The sequence below is a fragment of the Pseudonaja textilis genome, chromosome Z, assembly GCF_049901715.1.
Source record: "Pseudonaja textilis isolate UNSWEBS1 chromosome Z, rPseTex1.2, whole genome shotgun sequence".
NCBI classification, from domain to species: Eukaryota; Metazoa; Chordata; class Lepidosauria; order Squamata; family Elapidae; genus Pseudonaja; species Pseudonaja textilis.
Genome location: NC_142008.1, coordinates 122,261,490 through 122,282,993, shown reverse-complemented (window position 1 = coordinate 122,282,993; position 21,504 = coordinate 122,261,490). Strand labels below are relative to the sequence as shown.

The window sequence follows — 21,504 nt, the reverse complement described above, 5'->3', positions numbered from 1 at the left end:
GTTTTTAAATAAAAAACCAAACAATAGTTATTAACAGTAGTCAATAAAGTTATTCTTATTCAAGTTCATCTTGTCAACTGATAAAAATCTTCCATGTTTCTTTTCAGTTTTTTTTAAACGTTCTTTTTAAATCATTGAGAGCCTTATTCTCTTTACAAACAAATATTCCATTACACATCAATAGAATTTTTTTCTATCACTTTAATCATCTAACATATTTTCTAACCCTTTTCTGTTTCTAATATAACAATGCTATCTCATGCACTTTTGCAGAATCCTCTCCTTAAATTAAATTTTAACCATTGTCTCTGTGTCTTTTAAATAGGTTTATACCTTTAATTCTTGTACGTTTTTCCTGTACCTCTATATATTGTTTCTGTCTTTTGTAGCTTCTTTTCCTTTCCCTCTTCCCTCTCTTCTTCTCCCTCCCCTTTTTATTCCCTTTTCTATCTGATTCTCCCTTCTGTGATCCTCCCTTCTGCTTCTTCCTGATATTATGATTACTTTTCAAATTACTCTTTTTTTTTTGGTTGTTGCTTCAGTGCTTAAGTTTTTAACTCCATTTCGTTGTCCCGTCCTTCTTGTTCTGCCAGTGTTTCTTGTTGTTTTTCATAGTTCAAGATCTCCATTTCTAAAAATTGAAATACAAAGCCCAAAGATCCTTTTCCCTCTTGTGCTTCTTCTTTTTGTTCTTTAAGTCTCATTTTTAACTCTTCAAGGAGTGATGCCATTTTAAAAAAATTTAAACAACCCCCAATTGATTTTATTTTATTTCATTAGGATCTTCCATCCAAAGTTCCAGGAATCATCCAATAATCCAAAACTGTTTCTTGCTTCTTTTCTCACTTTCTTTTTCCAGGGGCTTTGTTATCTTGTGACAAAATTTCAGCTACAATGTATCTTTTACAAGCCTTGTTAAAATTCCACTATCATTTTTTTTAAAAGTTCCAGGTGCTCTCCTCCATTTTCCAGATTCCATCCTCTTTTTTCCTTTTTCCCTCCGCTGCTTTCTTTCTTTTTTTAAAGACAGTTTTTAAATTATCGAAGAATCTTTATCCCTTTGACACTTTATTTGCAGCTAGAAGTAGCCTATTAATATCAAAGTGGATTAGTATCAGTTTCTTATTTGAATCTCTTCTTCTTAATGTTCCAAGTCAGTTAAAATTGTCAATGTTAGAGGAAAAAAAGCCAATTCTGTTTCCTTTCCCTTTCTCTTTCGCAGCTTAAAATCTTTTTTAGGAATATTAGTCTTTAAAATTCAGGTTCCAGGTACCTTAAATAGATGTTTTCCATTCAACCTGGTCAGTCAAATTTTCTCCTTTAAACTTCCTCCTGCATAATCTTGTCCGATCGGGTTCTTCTTTGAGGTGGCCATTTCTGACCACCGCTGCAACCGCCTTTGGGAAAGGGAGTAATGGCCAGCCGAGGAGGAGAGATGTGGCTCTCCTCAAGATTGGATTTGACATTTTTGTCTCCCTATCGAATCCTTACCAAGGACATGGGATAGTCAAATCTGAATGTTTGATGGTGTTACAGATATCGCCGCAGAATGGAAGCTGTTCCAAGTAAAGCTGCCTTCTGCAATTGACCGATAGCAAAATTGTTTATGCCTATGGTGTTTAAGTTGTTTTGGGACTGTACCCAAGGCACCTATTACTATTTGTACCACCCTTGCTTGCCTTTGGCATAGTTGTTCTATTTCTATTTGTAGGTCTTTGTATTTTGTTGTCTTCTCCAGTTCGTTCTTTTCTCATCTGCTGTCTCCAGGCACTGCCACATCCACTATCCAGACCTTTTTGACTTTCTTATCAACAACTATTGTTGTTGTTATTATTATTATTGTCACCATCATCATCATCTTTTATTCATTAAACATGAAATCAATTAACTGAAAATTTAATAATGTATTACAAATACTATTGACTGGCACTGATGGTTGATACGGGATGCTGCCAGCATCCTAGCTATCAACCAAGTATCTTCTTAAAAATGTATGTTCTTCCGAGTAGCATCATCTTTTGCATTCCGCTGGTGCTACAGCAGGAAGCTGCAACTTCTTGATGTATTCTGCAAAATTCATTTAACAACCGTGTTACCAATTTAAGAATTGCAGTGATTTGCTTAACAAACAGTGGCAAGAAAAGTCGTAAAATGGGGCAAAACTCACTTAACAGATGTCTCATTTAGTCACATAAATTTTGGGCTCAATGGAGGTGGTAAGTCGAGGATTACCTGTATTATCGGGCGATGTAGTTCTGTTTTTTTAAGAGTTTGACTATAGTTTTTATTTTTATTATATAAAATACAAAGAAGAAAAGAAAACAGGAAATTAAGGAGGGAAAAGGTGGTGTGAGATACAAGAGAAAAAGAAAAGGGGGCATTGATTTCCAATTCTTCTTGGCACATTACAGGATAAACACCCTCCAAGCACAACTTTTTGTTTTACACATTAATATATAAGTAGCTATTCCTATAACACCAAATCTTTCTAATCAACAAAACCGAGATCAAAGTTTCATTTTTTTTCTTCTTTACAAGCATAAATTTCAGAAGTGACATCCAAATAAAGAAGGTTGTCAACTCATAAAATATTTCTATGGTCTTTTTAGAGTTGCCAACAGAAAAGGAGGGGAGAGCAGTGCAGTGCAAACCAAAACTGCATTCCATAAATGTTTTCAAAGATTGTAACTAGGTGACTGAAGTTTCTGCTGTACAAAATTCAAACTGGAGAGCATGATTGATGACATATGGCTATGAATGTGTCCCATTGGAGAATATGAATTATGATACATCCAGGGGGTAGGGGGAAACCAGGATCATGGGTGATAATGAATTATGTGCCTCAGAGTCATCTACACCCAGGCAGTGCCGGACAGTGTAACTCCCAATAAATCCTTTTTAAGTTTTGGAAGTTTGGTTTGAGACTCATGATTTAAATGGGGGTAACTGCTGGAATCCTGACAAACATATCTTCCGTTTATATAAAGCCATCAATTTAACCATTCCTGCTTTATCTTCCTTGCTATGGGAATCACACATATTTCTATTTGCACCTAGTAAACTTTGTGAGCTGTCACCGTTTTTATTTACAAAATTGATTGAATGCTTTCCAATTCTCAGGCCTTACTGGTTCTGTATTTACAACAACCCTTTTTTCCTTCCCAATCCCAAATAGGTCGGATGCGGTTCCGCTCGTCCGAAATCCTGGCTCGTGTACGCTCATCCCGGCTAGCCCCTCTTCGCTATGTGGATGACCAAGGGCTGCCCACGGAGGAGTACCCGTTGAACCCGAATGGGTCCCCCATGGGCATCGCCGGCGTTTGCTCTCCTGATGGGCGTCACCTGGCCATGATGCCCCACCCGGAGAGATGCGTCCTACCCTGGCAGTGGCCCTGGATGCCAACCTCCTGGCGCCAGTCTGTGAAAGTCTCACCCTGGCTGCGCATGTTCCAGAATGCCTGCGAGTGGTGCGTGCATTATCCGGAGGGGCAACCTTGACGCTGTTTCATCCTGACATGTTTCTTAGCTTGAGGGCATCCGTTCCCAATTCTGAGCCACCCATTGCAAGCTGCCTTAGATGGCCTCCAAGGCCTGGCAAGAAACCCAAAAGTTCTTTTTTCTTTCTGGGCTCCTTTCCCAAGGTCGCCCTAAATCTGGTTACTGAACTTACAGGTACCCAGAAATAATAGATATGGACCAAACAGAGATCAACATGATACAAAATGAAATTGCTTATCTGCTCCTTTCCCAAGGTCACCCTAAACCTGGTTACTGAACTTAGAAGCACTCAAAAATCATAGATATGGACCAAACATTGATTAACCAAGCCAACATGATGCAAAATGAAATTGTTATGTGCTCTTTTCCAAAGGTCACCCTAAGCCTGGTTACTTGACCTCCAGAAATCATAGATATGAACCAAATAGAGATTAACTAGATCGACATGATGCAAAACAAAATTGCTATCTGCTCCTTTCCCCAGGTCACCCTAACCCTGGTTACTACACTTAGAAGCACTCAAAAATCATAGATATGGACTGAACACAGATTAACCAAGTCAATAAACATGATGCAAAACAAAATTGTTATATGCTGTTTTCCCAAGTGTCCTAAACCAGGTTACTGAACTTACAAGCCTCCAGAAATCATAGATATGAACACAGATTAACCAGGTTGACTTGATGCAAAATGAAATTGCTATATTCTCCTTTCCTAAGGTCACCCTAAACCAGGTTACTGAACTTAACATGCATCCAGAAATCATAGTTATGGACCAAACACAGATAAACCAGGTTGACATGGTGCAAAATGAAATTGCTATATTCTCCTTTCCTAAGATCGCCCTAAACCAGGTTACTGAACTTAACATGCATCCAGAAATCATAGTTACGGACCAAACACAGATAAACCAGGTTGACATGGTGCAAAATGATATCGGTATATGCTGCTCTCTGTGTGGGGACCAACACGTTTTCCAAAGTGCCAATAAATGCCAATTAATTCTTAAAAGGGTGTCTGTTCTTTGCAGCTTGTGTTTGGAGTCAGTAGTATAAAGGTTATCATCAATACGTCTTGGGTGGTAAAAAGCAGGAACAAAAAATATATATCACACAAAACAGGTAGTCCTCGACTTATGACCACAATGAGCCCATTCTTGCTGTTACTAAGTGAGGCATCTGTTAAGTGAGTTTTGCCCCATTTTATGACCTTTCTTGTTAAGTATCACTGTACTTGTTAAGTTGGTAACATGGTTGTTAAGTGAATCTGGATTCCCCATTGACTTTGCATCTCAGAAGGTCTCAAACTATTGACACATGACCCTGTTACACTGCAACTGTCATAAATATGAACCAGTTGCCAAGCATCTGAGTTTTGATCATGTGACGATAGATAGATAGATAGATAGATACACACACACACACACACACACACACACACACACACACTGCTATGGTTGTAAGTGGGGAAAATGGTCATAGGTCATTTTTTCAGTGCTGTTGTAACTGGTCACCAAATGAACCATTGTAAGTCGAGGACTACCTGTATTACAGCCTTTGGATCAGCCCAGTTGAGAGCAACATTAGGTGGTGTATTAATTTAAAAAGAAAAAACTATTTATTATTAATTAATTAATTGGCTTCCCATTTTACCCCAGAGTAATTCTGAGCAGCTTACAATGTCAACAAGACAAAACAATAGAAATAAAATGCTACAAAATTGCGAAAATAATTGAATCAGCTACAATGATTAGAAGTGACAGGACACCCCCAAAACTCTGCCGTCCTTCTTGAAGGAAACTTGCAATCATAGTTTGTTGGTGAATTCATTCAATAAATTGTGGAAATAATGCATGATCCAATCTGGATCAGTCAATGGGACCAGAGATTTTAGCCTTCCAGACTTTTGAACTCGTGCTGGAGGGAATTTGTTTCTAGCAGAATGTGCCTTTGTGTGTGTGGAGGTTGCAAGAACACAAGCAAGCGGTCAGACAAGGAGACCTGAACTCATTGGTAGCCTCACACTGCAACAAACAAGGACACACATTCAATTTTTGCAGCTACTATAAAATTGTTGGATGAGCAGGCACAAAAACAGCCGGGGAAGCTTGGAAAATAGTCAGCAGGAGTGCTGAATGGCTAAGATGCTGAGCTTGTTGATCAGAAGGATTGGCGGTTCAAATCCCTAGCGCCGTGTAACGGAGTGAGCTTCCATTACTTATCCCAGCTTCTGCCAGCCTAGCAGTTCGAAAGCATGTAAGAATGCAAGTAGAAAAATAGGGATCATATTTGGTGGGAAGGTAACAGTGTTCTGTGCTCCTTTGTCATTTAGTCATGCTGGTCACATGACCATGGAGACCTCTTTGGACAGTGCTGGCTCTTTGGCTTTGTAACGGAGATGAGCACTGCCCCCTAGAGCTGGAAATGACTAGTACGTATGTGTGAGGGGAACCTTTACCTTTTTATCAAGTATTTAGAAGGTGAGGGCTGGGCAGCACAAGCAAACTACAGGTAGTCCACAAGTGAGGAATGTAATAGAGCCAGCCTGCCTATTCCATTCGTAACCCGAGGTTTCGTGGGAGTGAATCTCGTAGCTTGAACGTGATGACTCCCTCCTTTCGCCCACGCATTTGCTAATTGAATGTGAGACTCGTTAAGTGCACATGAGGCATTTCCAGGTGGGGAAGGCCATGGGGAGCTGATGGAACAAGCCACCTGCCTAAGACCACCCAAGGCCTCTGTGACCCACTGAATACCCAAGGCCTCTGCGACCCACTGGAATACCGGAATACATGATCCCCAAAATTGTTTTCTCCCTCCCCGCAACCTGCCATGTCAGGTCACCTACCTTGTGAAGATCTAGCAGGCAGTCTCCTCTCCAGCCTCCCAGCCTGGTGGGCCCCTCTGCAGTTCTGTTTGGGCCTCCGTGGGCCTCACCCAGACGTTGCTGACCAAAATGGAGCTTCTGAGGGGTGAGGCTGGCTTTCCAACACTCCACTTGGGCCTCCCCGGCCCATTGCAGGTCGAAATGGAGCCTCTGGGGCCTGTATCTGAACAGTGATGGGACTCAAATCATTTAACAACCAGTTCTCTGCCCTAATGATTTCTTCCAACAACCAGTTCACCAAACTGCGCAGAAAGTTAACAACTGGTTCTCCCAAACCTGTGCAAACTGGCTGAATACCACCACTGGATCTGACCCTCTGGCACTCCGTTTGGCCCTGCCCCAGCCCGTTGCAGTCCAAAATGGAGCTTCCAGGGGCTGGATCCATTCCAGTCCAAAAGGTTGCAAGGCAAAACTTCTGGTCCCAGTGACCAACCCAGATTGGATCTTGCAACATTATCCTAGGACATGTACATTTGCCTTCATTTGTGGAAATAATGGCAGTTGTGACATCGGCTCCACATTAAGCAATTAATGCAAGTGGATTTAATGGATCATATTTCAGAGAGAAACTCAAAACCACAATTTTAATCATTTATTAAATTATTGCAATTTAATAATCAAATCCATTAGGAGTTTAGGAATTGGGATCCGCCAATGGATTCCCCTTGTCAAACATCTCATATAAATTAAAGGAGGTTGGATTAGTATAATGGGGTTTTGTGGGAGCCCAGAAATACAAAGCACGGTTCTAATTTTGTTGATTTTCTAGCCAATCTGTGAAATGGGCAACGTGACTTCACATTTGACAATAAGGATTGTCCAAGGAATCTTTTTTCCCCAGCAGTCAGTAAGTTTTCACAGTGAGACATGTGTCAGTAAAAAACAAAAACAAAAGAGTCCTCAAGTGATAGATTTGAAAATCATAAAACATATAATCATAAGTGGAAGGGACCTGGAGGTCTTCTAGTCCAACCCCATGCTGAAGGCAGGACCCTTATATCATCCCTGTCAAATGGTTGTCCACTCTATTTTTGAAAATCTCCAGGGATGGAGCCCCCATAACTCCAAGAGGCAAGCTGTTCCACTGATTACAGGAAGTCCTTGACTTACAACTGCAATTGAGCCCAAATTTTCCGCAGTTAAGTGAGACATTATGTTAAGTGAGTTTTGCTCCATTTTACAATCTTTCTTGCCATAGTCGTTAAGTAAATCATGAGAGTGGATATGTTAGTAATCTGGTTGTTAAGTGAATCTGGCTTTTCCATTGACTTTACTTGTCAGAAGGTTGCAAAAGGGGATCACAAGACTCCAGGACATTGCAACCGTCACAAATATGAACCTATTGCCAAGCATCTGAATTTTGATCACATTATCATGGGGATCCTGCACAGGCTGTTAACTGAAAAATGCCCCTAAGTTCCTTTTTTCAGTGCCGTAACTTTGAACGGTCACCAAATGGAACTGTCACAACTGAGGACTTCTTGTAATTGTTCTTTCAATTAATTCACACATTCCGGGTGAGAGAGATGTTTCCTGAGGATGGGCTCCAGCATGAATCCCAAAACTTGGAAGAATAAACCTCTGGTTCCAGTGACGAACACAGATTGGATCCTGCAGGAATTGTATGTTCAATTTTGGTTGTAAGTCAAGAACTACCTATTTTGAAGGCATTTTGGTCATAAATCATAAACCCATACTCAGTTCGTGTTGACTGGGGAATTCTGAGAGTTGAAATCCATCCATTTTCAAAGTTGTAAAAGTGGAGGAAGATTCTCCAAAAGTTGTATTTGTGGAATCTTTGTGTCCTCTTTTTGTGAACTGGCTTACCTTGCAGGGTTGATGTACTATGGGTGTAAACAAGAATAAAACCCAAGTCAGATGATACAGACATATATTCATGCCAGAAACTAATTTGAATTTCAAAATTTTGTCTGATTCAATGCTATGTTAGTTATTCTTGTGAGGAAGCTGTTCACAAGTGGCCGGTTAGCTCAGTTGGTTAGAGCGTGGTGCTAATAACGCCAAGGTCGCGGGTTCGATCCCCGTACGGGCCACACCTTTTATTCACAAGAAATACAATCAGAAGACGGAATTCTCCTGTTTAAATCTATTAAATCCTTAGATACTTTCACACTTAAAAAAAAATGTTGTGGTGACAAAGCTGCCTTGTTGTACGACCTGGGATCTCTTCAGGGCCCTCATAATAAACAAGGAAAGCAACCCCCCCCCCAACGCTACGATTTAAACAGCAAAGTTACTTTTCTTATTTAGGGTGGTCCTGCGGGGGTGTGTGTGTCCCCCCATCCTTTTCGATCTAGCGCGTGCAATTTGCACGCCTTTCCTTACACAGTTTTAAAAACGCCTTTGATTCCAGATAATTTCGACGAGTTACAAAATCTCCACTTGCGTGCAGACTTATAATTTTCTTGACAGGAAACGGTGAGAATACAGCAAAAAGAACATCTGCATTTCATTCTGCAAATAAAATAAGTAAATAAATAAATAAGGGTTTGTTTGTTTTTTGCAGAATTTGCAGAAAAACGCTTTGCAACAATGGAACAAAGTTGGAGGGGAATCCGTGTCAGGCGCGTGGAACAAAAACCAAAATCGGTTTTCCAACTCGATTTTGCTTGCCTGGGAAGGAAGGAGTTTCTGAATTCCTACAGCAAGAAAAAAAAAAAGGCACAACTTGGTTTCACTGGGGCTTGAACCCAGGACCTTCTGCGTGTAAAGCAGACGTGATAACCACTACACTATGAAACCAACTGTGAAAAATTTGGGCCCCAGTTTTTCATATGAAGAACGGATGGTAGAAATGTGTAGATAATTTTTTCATTGTGCAGGTGAACATGTGATTTTAAAAAATACTAGAATGTGCAGAAATTGACAGGCTGACACTTACAATTAAGGAAAAGAAAGAAACAATACTTTTTGGTCTGGGATTTATTTTAGCAATGGTTATCTAATAAAAACAGGAGCTAGAAACAGGGAAAGATAAGGAATGGATCAATGATATAAAGGAGGTATGTTCAAATAGATAAATAAGGTTTCCCTCCAATAAGTAGGCAAGGAGTGGCAGGAACGAAAAGAGGATCTAAATGGTTTTGTCCTTGAGAAGACACAAAAAAAGAAAATAATTATTGATCTCTCTCCCTCTCTCTCTCTCTGTCTTTCTATCTATCTATCTATCTATCTATCTATCTATCTATCTATCTATCTATCTATCTATCTATCTATCTATCTATCTATCTATCTATCTATCATCTATCTCATTTGCAAACAGTGGGATCTCCTCAAAAGCACTTTGAAAGATTCCTACATCAAAAAGAAATATATGGAAACAAGAAAACATCTGGGACGAGGTGGCCGAGTGGTTAAGGCGATGGACTGCTAATCCATTGTGCTCTGCACGCGTGGGTTCGAATCCCACCTTCGTCGACTAATTTTATTTTATTTTATTTTATTTTATTCTTTGACGAATACATTTTGTTGGCTTTCGCCTCCCAATTCACCTGTTTAAGCAAAAAGCAAATCCGAGCCGTTCCACACTCCAAGCTGAATCCTTCTCTACCGCAAAAAAGTATGTGGGTGTTCCCCATGCCCAGCTATCATTACGGGAAGGTCGGACTTGATTCATTTTTTCCGCCTTCCTCCGGCTTTGCAAATCAACCACACACCAACTCAACTAACACGCAACTCCCTCTTCTGTCTATCAGTGGCTTTAACCCGTCGTGTGAATACCACCCAACTTCTTTTGAGGGTTGCTCAGATTTGTAAATAAACAAATTTCTGAATAAATAAATTTCTAAATAAATAAATAAAATCTAAATAAGTAAGAAAATATTTCTGCGGTTTGATCTTTACAGGTAGTCCTCGAGATATTACCATAATGGAGCCCCAAGACATGATATTTTTTGTGGCAGTTGTAAGGCAAATGCTACAGTCGTTAAGCGAACCCATGGTTCGCGATGGCTGGAGGCCCCCCCCAAATCTTCCAAGGAATATCATTCCCCACCGTCCCAGTGGCCTCAACGACCCTCTAAAAAGGATGTACATGACCAGCTGTCTACAAAGAATATAAATCCTTCTATTCCCCAACATGCAGTCAGAGCTGAAGAAGCTTCTTGGATGAGAAGCGAAATGTCTTCAAAGAAAAAAACCAGAAAGTCCAGTTGCCTCCTGAAAAAGCACCTTTGGGACTCCCAGTGGCCTCAATGACCATCTAAAAAGAATGCAGATGACCAGCTGCCTGCAAAGAGTATATAAACCCTTCTATTCCCCACCATCCAGTCAGAGCTGAAGAAGCTCCTTGGATGAGAAGCGAAACGTCTTCACAGAAAAACCAGAAAGTCCAGTTGCCTCTTGAAAAAAGAACATCTTCAGGACAACCATGCTCTTGATGCTTAAGAATTTCCATAGACTTCTAAGTTGGATCAAATTTGGTACCTGCGACCCCAGCGGTTAACGGAGGTTGCGTCTGAACAGCACCCAAAGGCCTAATACAAAGCAGGGTTCGTGGGTTTTTTTTTCCATGGGCCCCTAAGAAAATCGATTCCGTTCCCGAAGGAAACAACGAGGAGAAAATGGCACGGGCAGTGAGATGATTCTTTGCAACGTTTAGGTCGAAATGCTTGATTAAACCAGGGGTAAAAATACCATTTCTGGCAAGTCACATCGATTCTTTTACAGGTGTTCAGGAGAAACGCAGACATTCAAGGAGCAGAGTGGCGCAGCGGAAGCGTGCTGGGCCCATAACCCAGAGGTCGATGGATCGAAACCATCCTCTGCTAATTTCCCTTTTCCCTCTATTCTCGATACAAGGACAAATTGAGCCAAAATGCCATTATTTTTCAGCACCATTCTGGGCAATTGGCTAACCAGGTAGTCAATATTTTTATTTGGTTGCTGGAGAGAACGCAAGCATAACTCATGCTCGGATTGAAAAGAAAAAAAAATATCTTAAAGGGCGTCTTTCTTTGGCTAAGGTTTTCCACCAATGTCACAGAGAGGCTAAAAAACAAATAGAATCAGTAGAAATCTCTTGCCAATTTCCAAGCGAGAGAGAGAGAGAGAGAGAGAGAGAGAGAGAGAGAGAGAGAGAGAGAAAATGAATTCGGCCCCCTCAAATAGAATACTTCAGCCCTCTCAAATAGAAGTCAGGATGGCCGAGCGGTCTAAGGCGCTGCGTTCAGGTCGCAGTCTCCTCTGGAGGCGTGGGTTCGAATCCCACTCCTGACACATTAATTTTTTTAAAAGAAAACTACTTTGTTTTTAAATAGAATTACTTAAGTAGAATTATAAAACTCGCCTTTATATTTTAAATTATATTTAAAATATATTTTATAGTATACTACTTGCTTTTATATTTATTCTATTGTTGGACTCCCACATTGCAACTTTCTCAGGAGAATTTTCCTGCAAATAGTAACTTTTTTTCTCATCTTATACTGAAGGAAGCAAACTGGGAACTTCATAAACCAGCATCAAGGATAACTTTCAGCAAATTCAAAACAAATAAGTAGGGTCCCAAAGGTGCTTTCTCCAAGAGGCAGGTAGACTTTCTGGTTTTATTTGAAGTCTTGTCTGTCTTGAAAGAAAAACCAGAAAGTTCACCTGCCTCTTGGAAAAGCCACCTTTGGGACAGCCATGACCTGGATGACTTGAGAATCTCCATAGACAATTAAGTGTAGGGTGCAAGAGCTAAGAGGAAAAATCATTGCCCAGAGGATCATTGGTTGCCCTCTCCTCTTTGGAAGATCTTTATAGCTCCATTGCCTTAAGAAAATTCAAAACATTCTTAAATAGCCATCTCATCCTGGGCACCTTTTTGGAAAACTATTAGACTGCACAGGACAATAAAAACCAGGGACAAATAGGCTGAAAACAGCTTCTATCCCAGAGCAATAGCTATATTGAATTCTACTATGTAGTGCAATATTAATACAATATCAGGGGTTTTCAATTGAATTGCATAGAATGTAAAGGATGTATGGTATGTTTATTTTATTTTTAGCTATAATGTACATAGAAAACGGCATTTAATTTTGTTGTGATGCAATGACAATAAACTAAGCATACTTGCTGCCTTCATTAATGTTTACTGATCAAGACTTCCATTTGTTAAAAACGGGGGTGGTGGTGCAAGGGAGAAATCCCTAGTTTTTAGGCATGGAGGGGTAGAATCCCTAGATCAAAAAACCCTAAATTTTTGGGCTTATAGCACAAATGATAAAATACACAGCAGAAAAATTAAACTGGATGGAGATTCTGTAAAACGGCCTGAAAATAAAGATTCCATGCTATTGCTAAAAGCATTTAAGATCAGTCTAACGTTCTTAGATTGTTCCATGTGAACGATATTGTGGGTGTCAGCTCCTTTTAGGAAGAGATGTTGGCTCTTAAAAGAGCCTTTGGGGGGTATCAGTGGGCCAGGGGTGCGTCCTTACGCCCTCTCCCCGCGGATGCGTCGGGCCAGCTGGATGTCTTTGGGCATGATGGTGACGCGCTTGGCGTGGATGGCGCACAGGTTGGTGTCCTCGAAGAGCCCCACCAGGTAAGCCTCGCTCGCCTCCTGCAGAGCCATGACGGCCGAGCTCTGGAAGCGCAGGTCGGTCTTGAAGTCCTGCGCGATTTCGCGCACCAACCGCTGGAAGGGCAGCTTGCGGATCAGCAGCTCCGTCGACTTCTGGTAGCGGCGGATCTCGCGCAGGGCCACGGTGCCCGGCCGGTAGCGGTGAGGCTTCTTCACGCCGCCCGTGGCCGGCGCGCTCTTCCGCGCAGCCTTGGTGGCCAGCTGCTTGCGGGGCGCCTTCCCGCCGGTCGACTTGCGAGCCGTTTGCTTGGTGCGAGCCATCCTCTCGCTTGAAGTTCGGATGTGAAATTCCGAGAAATGAAGCAATAGGTATCGTCTGCTGGCTTTTTTATAGCCCGCGCCTTGAGCCTGATTGGGTGAAACGGTTGAATTCGAATGTCTAGTCTCGACGGTGATTGGATACTCATTGAAACCATACCTTTCCTCGCTCTGCCTTCTCCACCGATCCTCGGTTTGCCGAGGTTTTGTTTCCACGCCCACAATATTCCTACTGTGAATGAATTACAAAATATCAACCCTTGGCAATGGTCCTTACGTTTCCCCCGAAGCTGTTTCAAATTACCAAATGAAATCGAGGGGATTAAAAATATCCAGCAGTGGTGCGTTTCATCATTTGGCCTTTGTGTTGGTACAGCCAGGGTACTGGAATAGTAATTTCGTAATTAGTAAATACGGCAGAATCCAATGTTGACCTAAGCAAAAGTGCAAATCCTTAGCCTTTCACTTTCATTTACTCTGTTTTCATTCCTAGGTTTTATAATGCCCAATTTTAATTGCTTTAAGAAGCTTTTTTTGCAGATGACACCACATTGGTGGGACTCATATCAGGAGAAGACGAGACGGCCTATAGGCCAGAGGTTCTCAGACTGGTCTTGTAGTGCAAGAATCATAACCTCGCCCTGAACATCAAAAAGACCAAAGATATTACAGACTTCAGAAGATGCAAAGCAGAGCCTCTCCCACTATATATCAATGGAGACTGTGTGAAAAGAGTTCACAGTTTTAAATTTCTAGGAACTCATATTCTGACAACCTTATTTGGTCAGTCCACACTATGGCCACTGCAAAGAAGGCCCAACAGCACCTGCACTTTCTGAGGCTGCTGAAAAAGCGTGGTCTGGGTGAGAAGTTGCTGGTTACTTTTTACCATTCTACCTTCAACAGCATTTTGGCATACTGTGTAACGGTGTGGTATGCTGGATGCTCTGTAGGATAAAAAGATGCTCCAGAGAGTTATAAACACAGAACAAAAAATCATCGGTTGCTCTCTTTCTTCTTTGGAAGAGATTGTGAAGACCAGACTCCTCTCTAGAGCAGTGGCCCCCAACCTTTTTTGTACCACGGACCGGTACCGGCATCACAAAATGATCCACGGACCGGTACCAGCATCAGCACGCACGACCAAGGCAAGGCGAGCCGAGCGACCGGCCAGCCAGCCGTCCCCTGCTTCTCCCCGCCACCTTCAACTCCTCCTTTGTATCTTTTTTGTGCTTTTCGGGCTCTTAATCTCCTCCTGAGTAGCGTGAGACTCCACCGCCATTGGAACGGCTCTTTGAAGCTGCTCCCCCCCTTTGAAGAAACTAAGGCGCGAGGATTCCTTCAGCACCCAAACGCCACTTTCCAACAACCGACAACTGACAAGCTCACCTGGAAGCACTTTCTCAAGCACCGTCGAAACAAGATGGCGGTGCCCAAAGAAACCAGCGGCCCGGTACACAATGATCCACGGACTGGTACTGGTCTGGGGCCCGGTGGTTGGGGACCACTGCTCTAGAGCACTAAAAATCTCCACAGATCATTCTCATCCTGGACATTCATATTTTGAACTGTTACCATCAGGGAGGTGTTATAGGTGTCTTAAAATGAGGACTAATAGACTGAGAAGCAGTTTCTTTTCCAAGGCAATAATTGTCTTGAATCAAACAATGCATATGTGATTTAGCCCTATGTATATAGTGGCATTTTTAAACTAATTACCTTACTATATGTTTTAGATAGGCTTTAGACTAGGTTTTTAATTATTATTTTAATTTTTAAATACTCTGTAGTGTGATTGTGATGTCGTGTTTGGGACACTCTGCTGGAGTAGCTTTCAAATTTCATAGTATTTGTAAAATGCAATGACAATAAAGGTATTCTATTCTATTCTATTCTATTCTATTCTATTCTATTCTATTCTATTCTATTCTATTCTATTCCATTCCATTCCATTCTTTTAGTTTTGTAGGTCAAAATGGCAATGTTCTGCAGGCATATAAGTCTTCTAAATTCTTTTGGGGGGGTGCACTCTGCTGTGTGCATAAGGCACACATTTTCAACAAGCAGAAATACGGATACATTTGTGGTTTTATTAATTAGTACGGTCTTTGTTGGGTTAGATACATTTTAACTCTTAAGATTAATGCCTACCACGGAAACTGCCCTATTTACACAACGTGTCAGTTGCTTCAAAAGAAAAGCAGCTTGGATCTATGAAAAATAGGATCTTTCTCTCTCTCCCTCCCTCCCTTTCTCTTTCTTCCTCCCTCCCTCCCTCTCTCCTTCCTTTTCTCTTTCTTTTCTTTCCTTTTTCTCTCTCTCTTCCTCTTCTTCTCGCTCTCCTATATCCTATTTTAAATAGATCCAAGCTCTGTGTGTATGTGAGTGTGTGTATACATATACATATATATATATACATACATATAATTTATATTGCTGCCTATTTGCCCATGGCGACTCGAGGCGGCTTACACAATGTAAAACCATATTTAAAACAAAAAATAAAAATAATAAAAACTAACAAAAAGAATCAAATAAATTAGTAAAGTACAATAGAACAAAATTTAGAAAAAAATAAAAAATATGTATATATATATATTGGTATATATATAAATATATAAAAGCAGCTTGGATCTATATAAAATTGGATATGTATAGCTACTTTTCTTTCTATATATATAAAAACTCGTTTTATTGCTTAGTCCACCGGATTGGTGACTACTCTTGAAGGAATTGAATTGCATTCATTAAACTGTCCACTAACAGTAGCCTGCCAGTAGGAAATTGGATGTTGTTGGTGATTTTGATTAGCCAAACAGGAAATGTCCTTTTAAGTTTGAAATTGCTGCCATGGGCCACAGCTATTTTATGTAGACACATCGTTATTTCATTTCCCTTGTTTTAAAAAGCTACTGTTTACAAACTGAGCATTCATTAATTTTATTAACACATTTTATATTATTTACTATCTTAATGCACGGCAATCCAAATGGATTTTCTTGGGTTTGCTACTCAAATTAAATTTGGATTTGGGCTCTGAGTTCGATGGGATATCAGAGGTGCTTTTTGCAAATGAGCTTTGTATTTTCCTTGAAAATGTTTTGCTTCCCATTCAAGCTGTTTCAGTTGAACTTCCAAAAACATTCTTGGGATGAGAAGCCAAAAGTTTTCAAAGAAAAAAAACCTCAAGGAAGTCAAGTTGCCTTTTGAAAAAAAATGCACCTTTGGGGCAATTATGACTGGTATTGAGAAACTACATAGCTTCAATGGAATAGTTTAGATACGTTCACCTGGATGGATCAAATGTAGTTATTTTCATTATAATTTAGGACTTAACAAAATCAATTTTATGTATATTTTAACCTCTAGTACTTTTGTAGAGGAAATTTTTATAAAATATCTCAGGATTTTCACTTGACTTGACCCAAGCTCTTTCCAGGAAAAGGTGGGTGGCTCTTAAAAGAGCCTTTGGGTGTCGTTCTTAGCAGCCGAGAGGGAGCAGGCAGGCGGGCGGTTGGGCTCTACTTCCCTTTGGCCTTGTGGCTCTCGGTCTTCTTGGGCAGCAGGACGGCCTGGATGTTGGGCAAGACGCCTCCCTGGGCGATGGTCACTTTGCCCAGCAGTTTGTTCAGCTCCTCGTCGTTGCGGATGGCCAGCTGCAAGTGGCGCGGGATGATACGCGTCTTCTTGTTGTCCCGGGCCGCGTTGCCCGCCAGCTCCAGGATTTCGGCCGTCAGGTACTCCAACACGGCGGCCAAGTAGACGGGCGCCCCGGCTCCGACTCTCTCCGCGTAGTTGCCCTTGCGAAGCAGCCGATGCACACGGCCCACAGGGAATTGGAGCCCGGCGCGGGAAGAGCGAGTCTTGGCCTTAGCTCTGGCTTTGCCTCCTTGCTTGCCGCGTCCAGACATGTTAAGATTCAGGAATAACAACACAAAGCGGCTCGATCCGAGAACAACGACTCCTACTTGGACGCTTTGTCTCATTTTATTCACTCGAAAAGCTTGTAAATGTGGATTCCCATTGGTTCGCATCCGCCGAAGTTCTTCTGCATCCAATGAAAAAAACAAGTCTTTTCGGCCGCCCAATAGAGAAGAGGCGCTCTATGCAGCCCAATAGAAATCTCTTTTTCAGGATTCAGTCATTAGCATAGTACGGATGTGGGTGGGGCTCTGCTTCTGAGCCAATGAAAAAGGGAGGTTTTGATCAGCTTCATTTGCGTACAGCCTCTATAAATAGGGGCCAAGCAGAGGCTCTTTAGTTTGATTTGTTTTGGTTAGTCTGCTTTTTTGTTGGCGTTTTGATCATGCCTGAACCGGCTAAATCTGCTCCCGCGCCCAAGAAGGGCTCCAAAAAAGCCGTGACTAAGACTCAGAAGAAAGGAGACAAGAAACGCAAGAAGAGCCGCAAGGAGAGCTACTCCATCTACGTCTACAAGGTGCTGAAGCAGGTCCACCCTGACACTGGCATCTCCTCCAAGGCCATGAGCATCATGAACTCCTTCGTCAACGACATCTTCGAGCGTATTGCTGGAGAGGCTTCCCGCCTGGCTCACTACAACAAGCGCTCCACCATCACCTCCCGGGAGATACAGACGGCCGTGCGCCTCCTTCTGCCTGGAGAGCTGGCCAAACACGCCGTCTCCGAGGGCACCAAGGCCGTCACCAAGTACACCAGCTCCAAGTAAACAAGCTTGCAAACAAGCTTCCTTTTATTTTGCCAAATCCAAAGGCTCTTTTAAGAGCCACCTACATTCTCAAAAAAGAGCTGCAGCTTTTTCAAAAGTCCAGTTTGCAAAGACTGACTATTCCTAAGGCATGAATGCAAGAAAAGAATACAGCCTCAAAGTTTAAATCTCTTTAAAAATCGTTATTGAATACAAAGATTAGAAAACATGGGCTAAGAAAAAGGTTTTAAAATCTAAAAACTAGAGGTGAAGGGGAGGAAGATACATTGAGAAAAAGGATTTATTTTTAAAGGAAACCAGTTTAGTCTATGATTAAGACAACCTGGAGACAAATTCTAGTCCCTGGTTTAGGCATGTGTGTGTTGCATACTTCTGCTTGTATCAGAGGAACTACTCAGGCCAGTTTCAACCTTAGCGATTTTAAGATGCGTGGACTTCAACTCCCCGAATGCCTCAGACAGTACGGCGGCAGTTGAAATCCACGCGTTTTAAAGTTGCTAAACTTGAGGAAGAAAAATACTTTGAGCAGTTGCTCCAGTGGCGCAATCGGTTAGCGCGCGGTACTTATATAGCAGTACTTTGCCTCTAGCGATGCCGAGGTTGTGAGTTCGAACCTCACCTGGAGCAGTGACCTTTTCCTCTGCGAAGTTATTCCTGGGAGTTATTTACTCCCATCCTGATTTCTAATATATATTTCAAGGTGATTAATAGACTTGGATTAGATTGTTACTTATGAAGAAATTTGGATTTGGGGCTTTCCTTTCTCTTATGGGCTTTTTTTTTTAATTGCATGAAAGGGAGAGGCATTCCTTGAAGAAAGTTTAATGAAGCAGGAAGGATAAATTATTGAAGGGGCTTGGAGAATCCACACATTTACCCAATGGCGCCACCTTGTGGAGATCCTGAAACACAACCTCTAGGAATTGTTAACTTTGAAAAAAAAAAGCTAAAACATATAAGCGTTGGTGGTATAGTGGTGAGCATAGCTGCCTTCCAAGCAGTTGACCCGGGTTCGATTCCCGGCCAACGCAAAAGTCTATTTTTCTTCCTTTTCTGTAGAAATTCTCATCCCAAAAGTCCTTTTTCCCAAAGGTTCTTTCTCAGGAGGCAACTGGACTTTCTTGGTTTTTCTTTGAAGATGTTTCGCTTCTCATCCAGGAAGCTTCTTCAGCTCTGGATGGTGAGTAGAACTGAGGAAGCATCTTTGATGAGAAGCAAAATGTCTTCAAAGACAAAAACCAGAAAGTCCAGTTGCCTCCTAAAAAAGCACCTTTCGGTGGCCTAAAGGCACCCAGCTAGCTTTCATGCCGAAGGTTGGCACTATAACTCAGACCCCGCCCCCAACCGCCCCCTCATCCCGGTTATTGGCCCAGTGCCACACAGCAGCTTTCATGCCTAAATCAGGACTAGAATTTTAGCTCCAGGTTTATTGTCTGCTGCCTTAACCATAGACCAAACTGGTTTGCTTTAAAAATAAATCATTTTTTTCAATGCATCTTTTTCTTCTTCTCCTTCCTCTCTAGTTTTTAGATTTTTAAATCTTTTTCTTAGCCTATATTTTCTAATCTTTGTATTCAATAATGATTTTTAAAGAGATTTAAAATAACTTCCAACTTTGAGGCTCTGCATTCTTTTCTTGCATTCATGAATTAGGGAGACAGTCAAAGTCTTTAACTGATATTCCTTAGTTCTTCGTGAATTCAGTCTAGAAGAGTTACTAATAGTACTAAATTTCTTGGTGGCTCAAAGCAGATGAAAATCTTAATTTTTTTAAAAAAAGAAAAGGCTATCAAGAGGGGGATTCGAACCAATGCCTCCAGGAAAGACTGTGACTACGAACGCACCGGCTTAGACCGCTCGGCCATCCTTATTTCTCTATAAAAAAAAAAAAGCTTCCCCCCAATGTCTTTGGTAATAATATATTTTTAACATCTACAATGAAGTATAGTCACACCATAGATTAAGACATATGAGGACAGCATGCAGGTTTCGTAACAATCCAGGTAGTCGTGGCCGAGTGGTTAAGGCGATGGACTAGAAATCCATTGGGGTCTCCCCGCGTAGGTTCGAATCCTGCCGACTACGAGAGATCTTTTTTTTAAATCAAAACATAAAAAGTCCTCTTCTCTAAATATCCTACCTTCTGTTTCTTCCACAAGTTTAAAGTCGTCTCTTTTTAAAAGTTTGCCAGGCCAGGTGATTATCTGGGAAAAAACCCATCTTATTTGCAACCCCACTTTCCAAAATCCCTCTCTTAATGTACTATTGCATATCATTGATATATGATTGCATTTTATACTTACATATTATTATATAGTATTTATTATATTAATTTTACTAATACCTTGCCTCTGCTCTCACCCACTAGCATGCTAATACCTCGTTTGATTTGGATTTAGGATGCCTTGTGAATCCCCTCAATCGTGGCTTATACAAACTATGGCTAGTGAAGTATATCAAACCCACTTGCTGGGACAGTTAAAACTTTTTATCTAAATACAATAACATGTTATTGGGGTGGATTTAATTATAGATGTATAGTATTTTTATTTTATCCAATTCAATGGTCTGAATTCCACTTTCTTGAGATGAATCCTGAGTGCTTTCTTTGCAAGAATTTTGCTCCCAATACGGGATTCCGACTTCTGCACTTTGAATATACTCAGAGGTAACCTTTGCAAGGCCATTCTCGTTCCACTAGAGCTCAGGTCCGAGTATAATCTATGAATAAAGAGTAGGAGGGAGCAGATTTCTTGCTGCTCCAAAGATGAATCTATCGTGGACAGCATCATTTATTTAACGTGAATTGGATTTTTTCTACTACCAGGAATTTTCAAAACATTCCATTGCAAGGCGTTGGTGGTATAGTGGTGAGCATAGCTGCCTTCCAAGCAGTTGACCCGGGTTCGATTCCCGGCCAACGCATGTGATTTTTATGTTCCAAAAGAGTCTGTTGTATGGTAATAGAAAAGATTTAAAAAGAAAAGCATTTTTTTAAAAAAAACTTAATTTTTTAATGATGTCTCTACATTTATTCAGCTCTTCTTACTAAATAAATTTCTGAGTGTTCACACAAACGGATTCCAGAAAGATTTATAGCACACACCTTGCCACAAGGCAGTTAAGTTGGCTAGTTTTTTTTAAAAAAATGCTGGATGGTTTATAGCCTTTTCCACAAATTCAGCCTATTGATTTCATTTTTACAGCTGACTATGACATATCTGATCATGGTTGAATTCTCAATCCTAATCCTATTGCGATATCAATATATTGTACAAATTCAGAGAACCATTAATTGTAGCGTGGAAAGAAATATCCATCCGGTTCAGTACCAAGCTGGGAGAAAGACATTGGAAACATTGGGGGCTGATTGGAAAGATGGTTTATTGATGAAGCAGAGCCACCTCGGTTGTGGATCTGTGCAGCTGACCAATTGGTTTGATGAGTACATGGCTTTTTGTAAGGTTCAGAGATGCTGGTAGGGGGGTTGTGCAATGTTTGAAATGCCCTTAGGAGAGGGGTGTCAAACCTGGGGTGCTTCGATCTGGGGTGCTTAGATATGGCTTGCAGAGCCATCCTGGAA

At 41.2% G+C, this 21,504-nt stretch overlaps 4 protein-coding genes and 9 non-coding genes across 14 annotated transcripts in view; 10 read left to right on the top strand and 3 right to left on the bottom strand.

Annotated features, from left to right (window-relative positions):
* PFAS (phosphoribosylformylglycinamidine synthase) overlaps positions 1–4,509 on the top strand; it is a 53,447-nt gene extending 48,938 nt beyond the window's left edge. For both annotated transcript variants that reach the window (XM_026720565.2, XM_087916899.1), the window contains one exon: positions 3,176–4,509. In XM_026720565.2, the coding sequence (XP_026576350.1) occupies positions 3,176–3,498 (323 nt within the window). In that variant the 3' untranslated portion in view covers positions 3,499–4,509. The remainder of the gene's footprint in view (positions 1–3,175) is intronic.
* Positions 4,510–8,364: 3,855 nt separating this feature from the next.
* On the top strand, positions 8,365–8,438 carry TRNAI-AAU (transfer RNA isoleucine (anticodon AAU)). The gene has a single exon. It is a non-coding gene; the product is annotated as a tRNA-Ile (tRNA).
* A 636-nt stretch (positions 8,439–9,074) lies between these two features.
* TRNAV-UAC (transfer RNA valine (anticodon UAC)) lies at positions 9,075–9,147 on the bottom strand. Its single transcript has one exon. It is a non-coding gene; the product is annotated as a tRNA-Val (tRNA).
* A 593-nt stretch (positions 9,148–9,740) lies between these two features.
* Positions 9,741–9,822, top strand: TRNAS-GCU (transfer RNA serine (anticodon GCU)). Its single transcript has one exon. It is a non-coding gene; the product is annotated as a tRNA-Ser (tRNA).
* Positions 9,823–11,102: 1,280 nt separating this feature from the next.
* Positions 11,103–11,174, top strand: TRNAM-CAU (transfer RNA methionine (anticodon CAU)). Its single transcript has one exon. It is a non-coding gene; the product is annotated as a tRNA-Met (tRNA).
* Positions 11,175–11,539: 365 nt separating this feature from the next.
* Positions 11,540–11,622, top strand: TRNAL-CAG (transfer RNA leucine (anticodon CAG)). Its single transcript has one exon. It is a non-coding gene; the product is annotated as a tRNA-Leu (tRNA).
* Positions 11,623–12,826: 1,204 nt separating this feature from the next.
* Positions 12,827–13,256, bottom strand: LOC113449469 (histone H3). The gene has a single exon (XM_026720584.2). The coding sequence runs from the start codon at positions 13,235–13,237 to the stop codon at positions 12,827–12,829; it is 411 nt and encodes a 136-aa protein (XP_026576369.1). The 5' UTR covers positions 13,238–13,256.
* Positions 13,257–16,419: 3,163 nt separating this feature from the next.
* On the bottom strand, positions 16,420–17,174 carry LOC113449461 (histone H2A type 2-C-like). The gene has a single exon (XM_026720577.2). It carries the CDS (start codon positions 17,143–17,145, stop codon positions 16,756–16,758), a length of 390 nt encoding a protein of 129 aa, XP_026576362.1. The 5' UTR covers positions 17,146–17,174; the 3' UTR covers positions 16,420–16,755.
* Positions 17,175–17,523: 349 nt separating this feature from the next.
* Positions 17,524–17,985, top strand: LOC113449465 (histone H2B 1/2/3/4/6). Its single transcript, XM_026720581.2, has one exon. The coding sequence runs from the start codon at positions 17,541–17,543 to the stop codon at positions 17,919–17,921; it is 381 nt and encodes a 126-aa protein (XP_026576366.1). The 5' UTR covers positions 17,524–17,540; the 3' UTR covers positions 17,922–17,985.
* Positions 17,986–18,452: 467 nt separating this feature from the next.
* TRNAI-UAU (transfer RNA isoleucine (anticodon UAU)) lies at positions 18,453–18,548 on the top strand. The gene is made up of 2 exons: positions 18,453–18,490; positions 18,513–18,548. It is a non-coding gene; the product is annotated as a tRNA-Ile (tRNA).
* A 332-nt stretch (positions 18,549–18,880) lies between these two features.
* TRNAG-UCC (transfer RNA glycine (anticodon UCC)) lies at positions 18,881–18,952 on the top strand. Its single transcript has one exon. It is a non-coding gene; the product is annotated as a tRNA-Gly (tRNA).
* Positions 18,953–19,924: 972 nt separating this feature from the next.
* On the top strand, positions 19,925–20,006 carry TRNAS-AGA (transfer RNA serine (anticodon AGA)). The gene has a single exon. It is a non-coding gene; the product is annotated as a tRNA-Ser (tRNA).
* A 768-nt stretch (positions 20,007–20,774) lies between these two features.
* Positions 20,775–20,846, top strand: TRNAG-UCC (transfer RNA glycine (anticodon UCC)). Its single transcript has one exon. It is a non-coding gene; the product is annotated as a tRNA-Gly (tRNA).
* The last annotated feature ends 658 nt before the right edge of the window (positions 20,847–21,504 follow it).

What these genes read in the sequence shown, in the direction of transcription:
- LOC113449469 (XM_026720584.2), bottom strand. Translation starts at nt 13,237, where the DNA reads ATGGCTCGCACCAAGCAAACGGCTCGCAAGTCGACCGGCGGGAAGGCG.
- LOC113449461 (XM_026720577.2), bottom strand. Translation starts at nt 17,145, where the DNA reads ATGTCTGGACGCGGCAAGCAAGGAGGCAAAGCCAGAGCTAAGGCCAAG.
- LOC113449465 (XM_026720581.2), top strand. Translation starts at nt 17,541, where the DNA reads ATGCCTGAACCGGCTAAATCTGCTCCCGCGCCCAAGAAGGGCTCCAAA.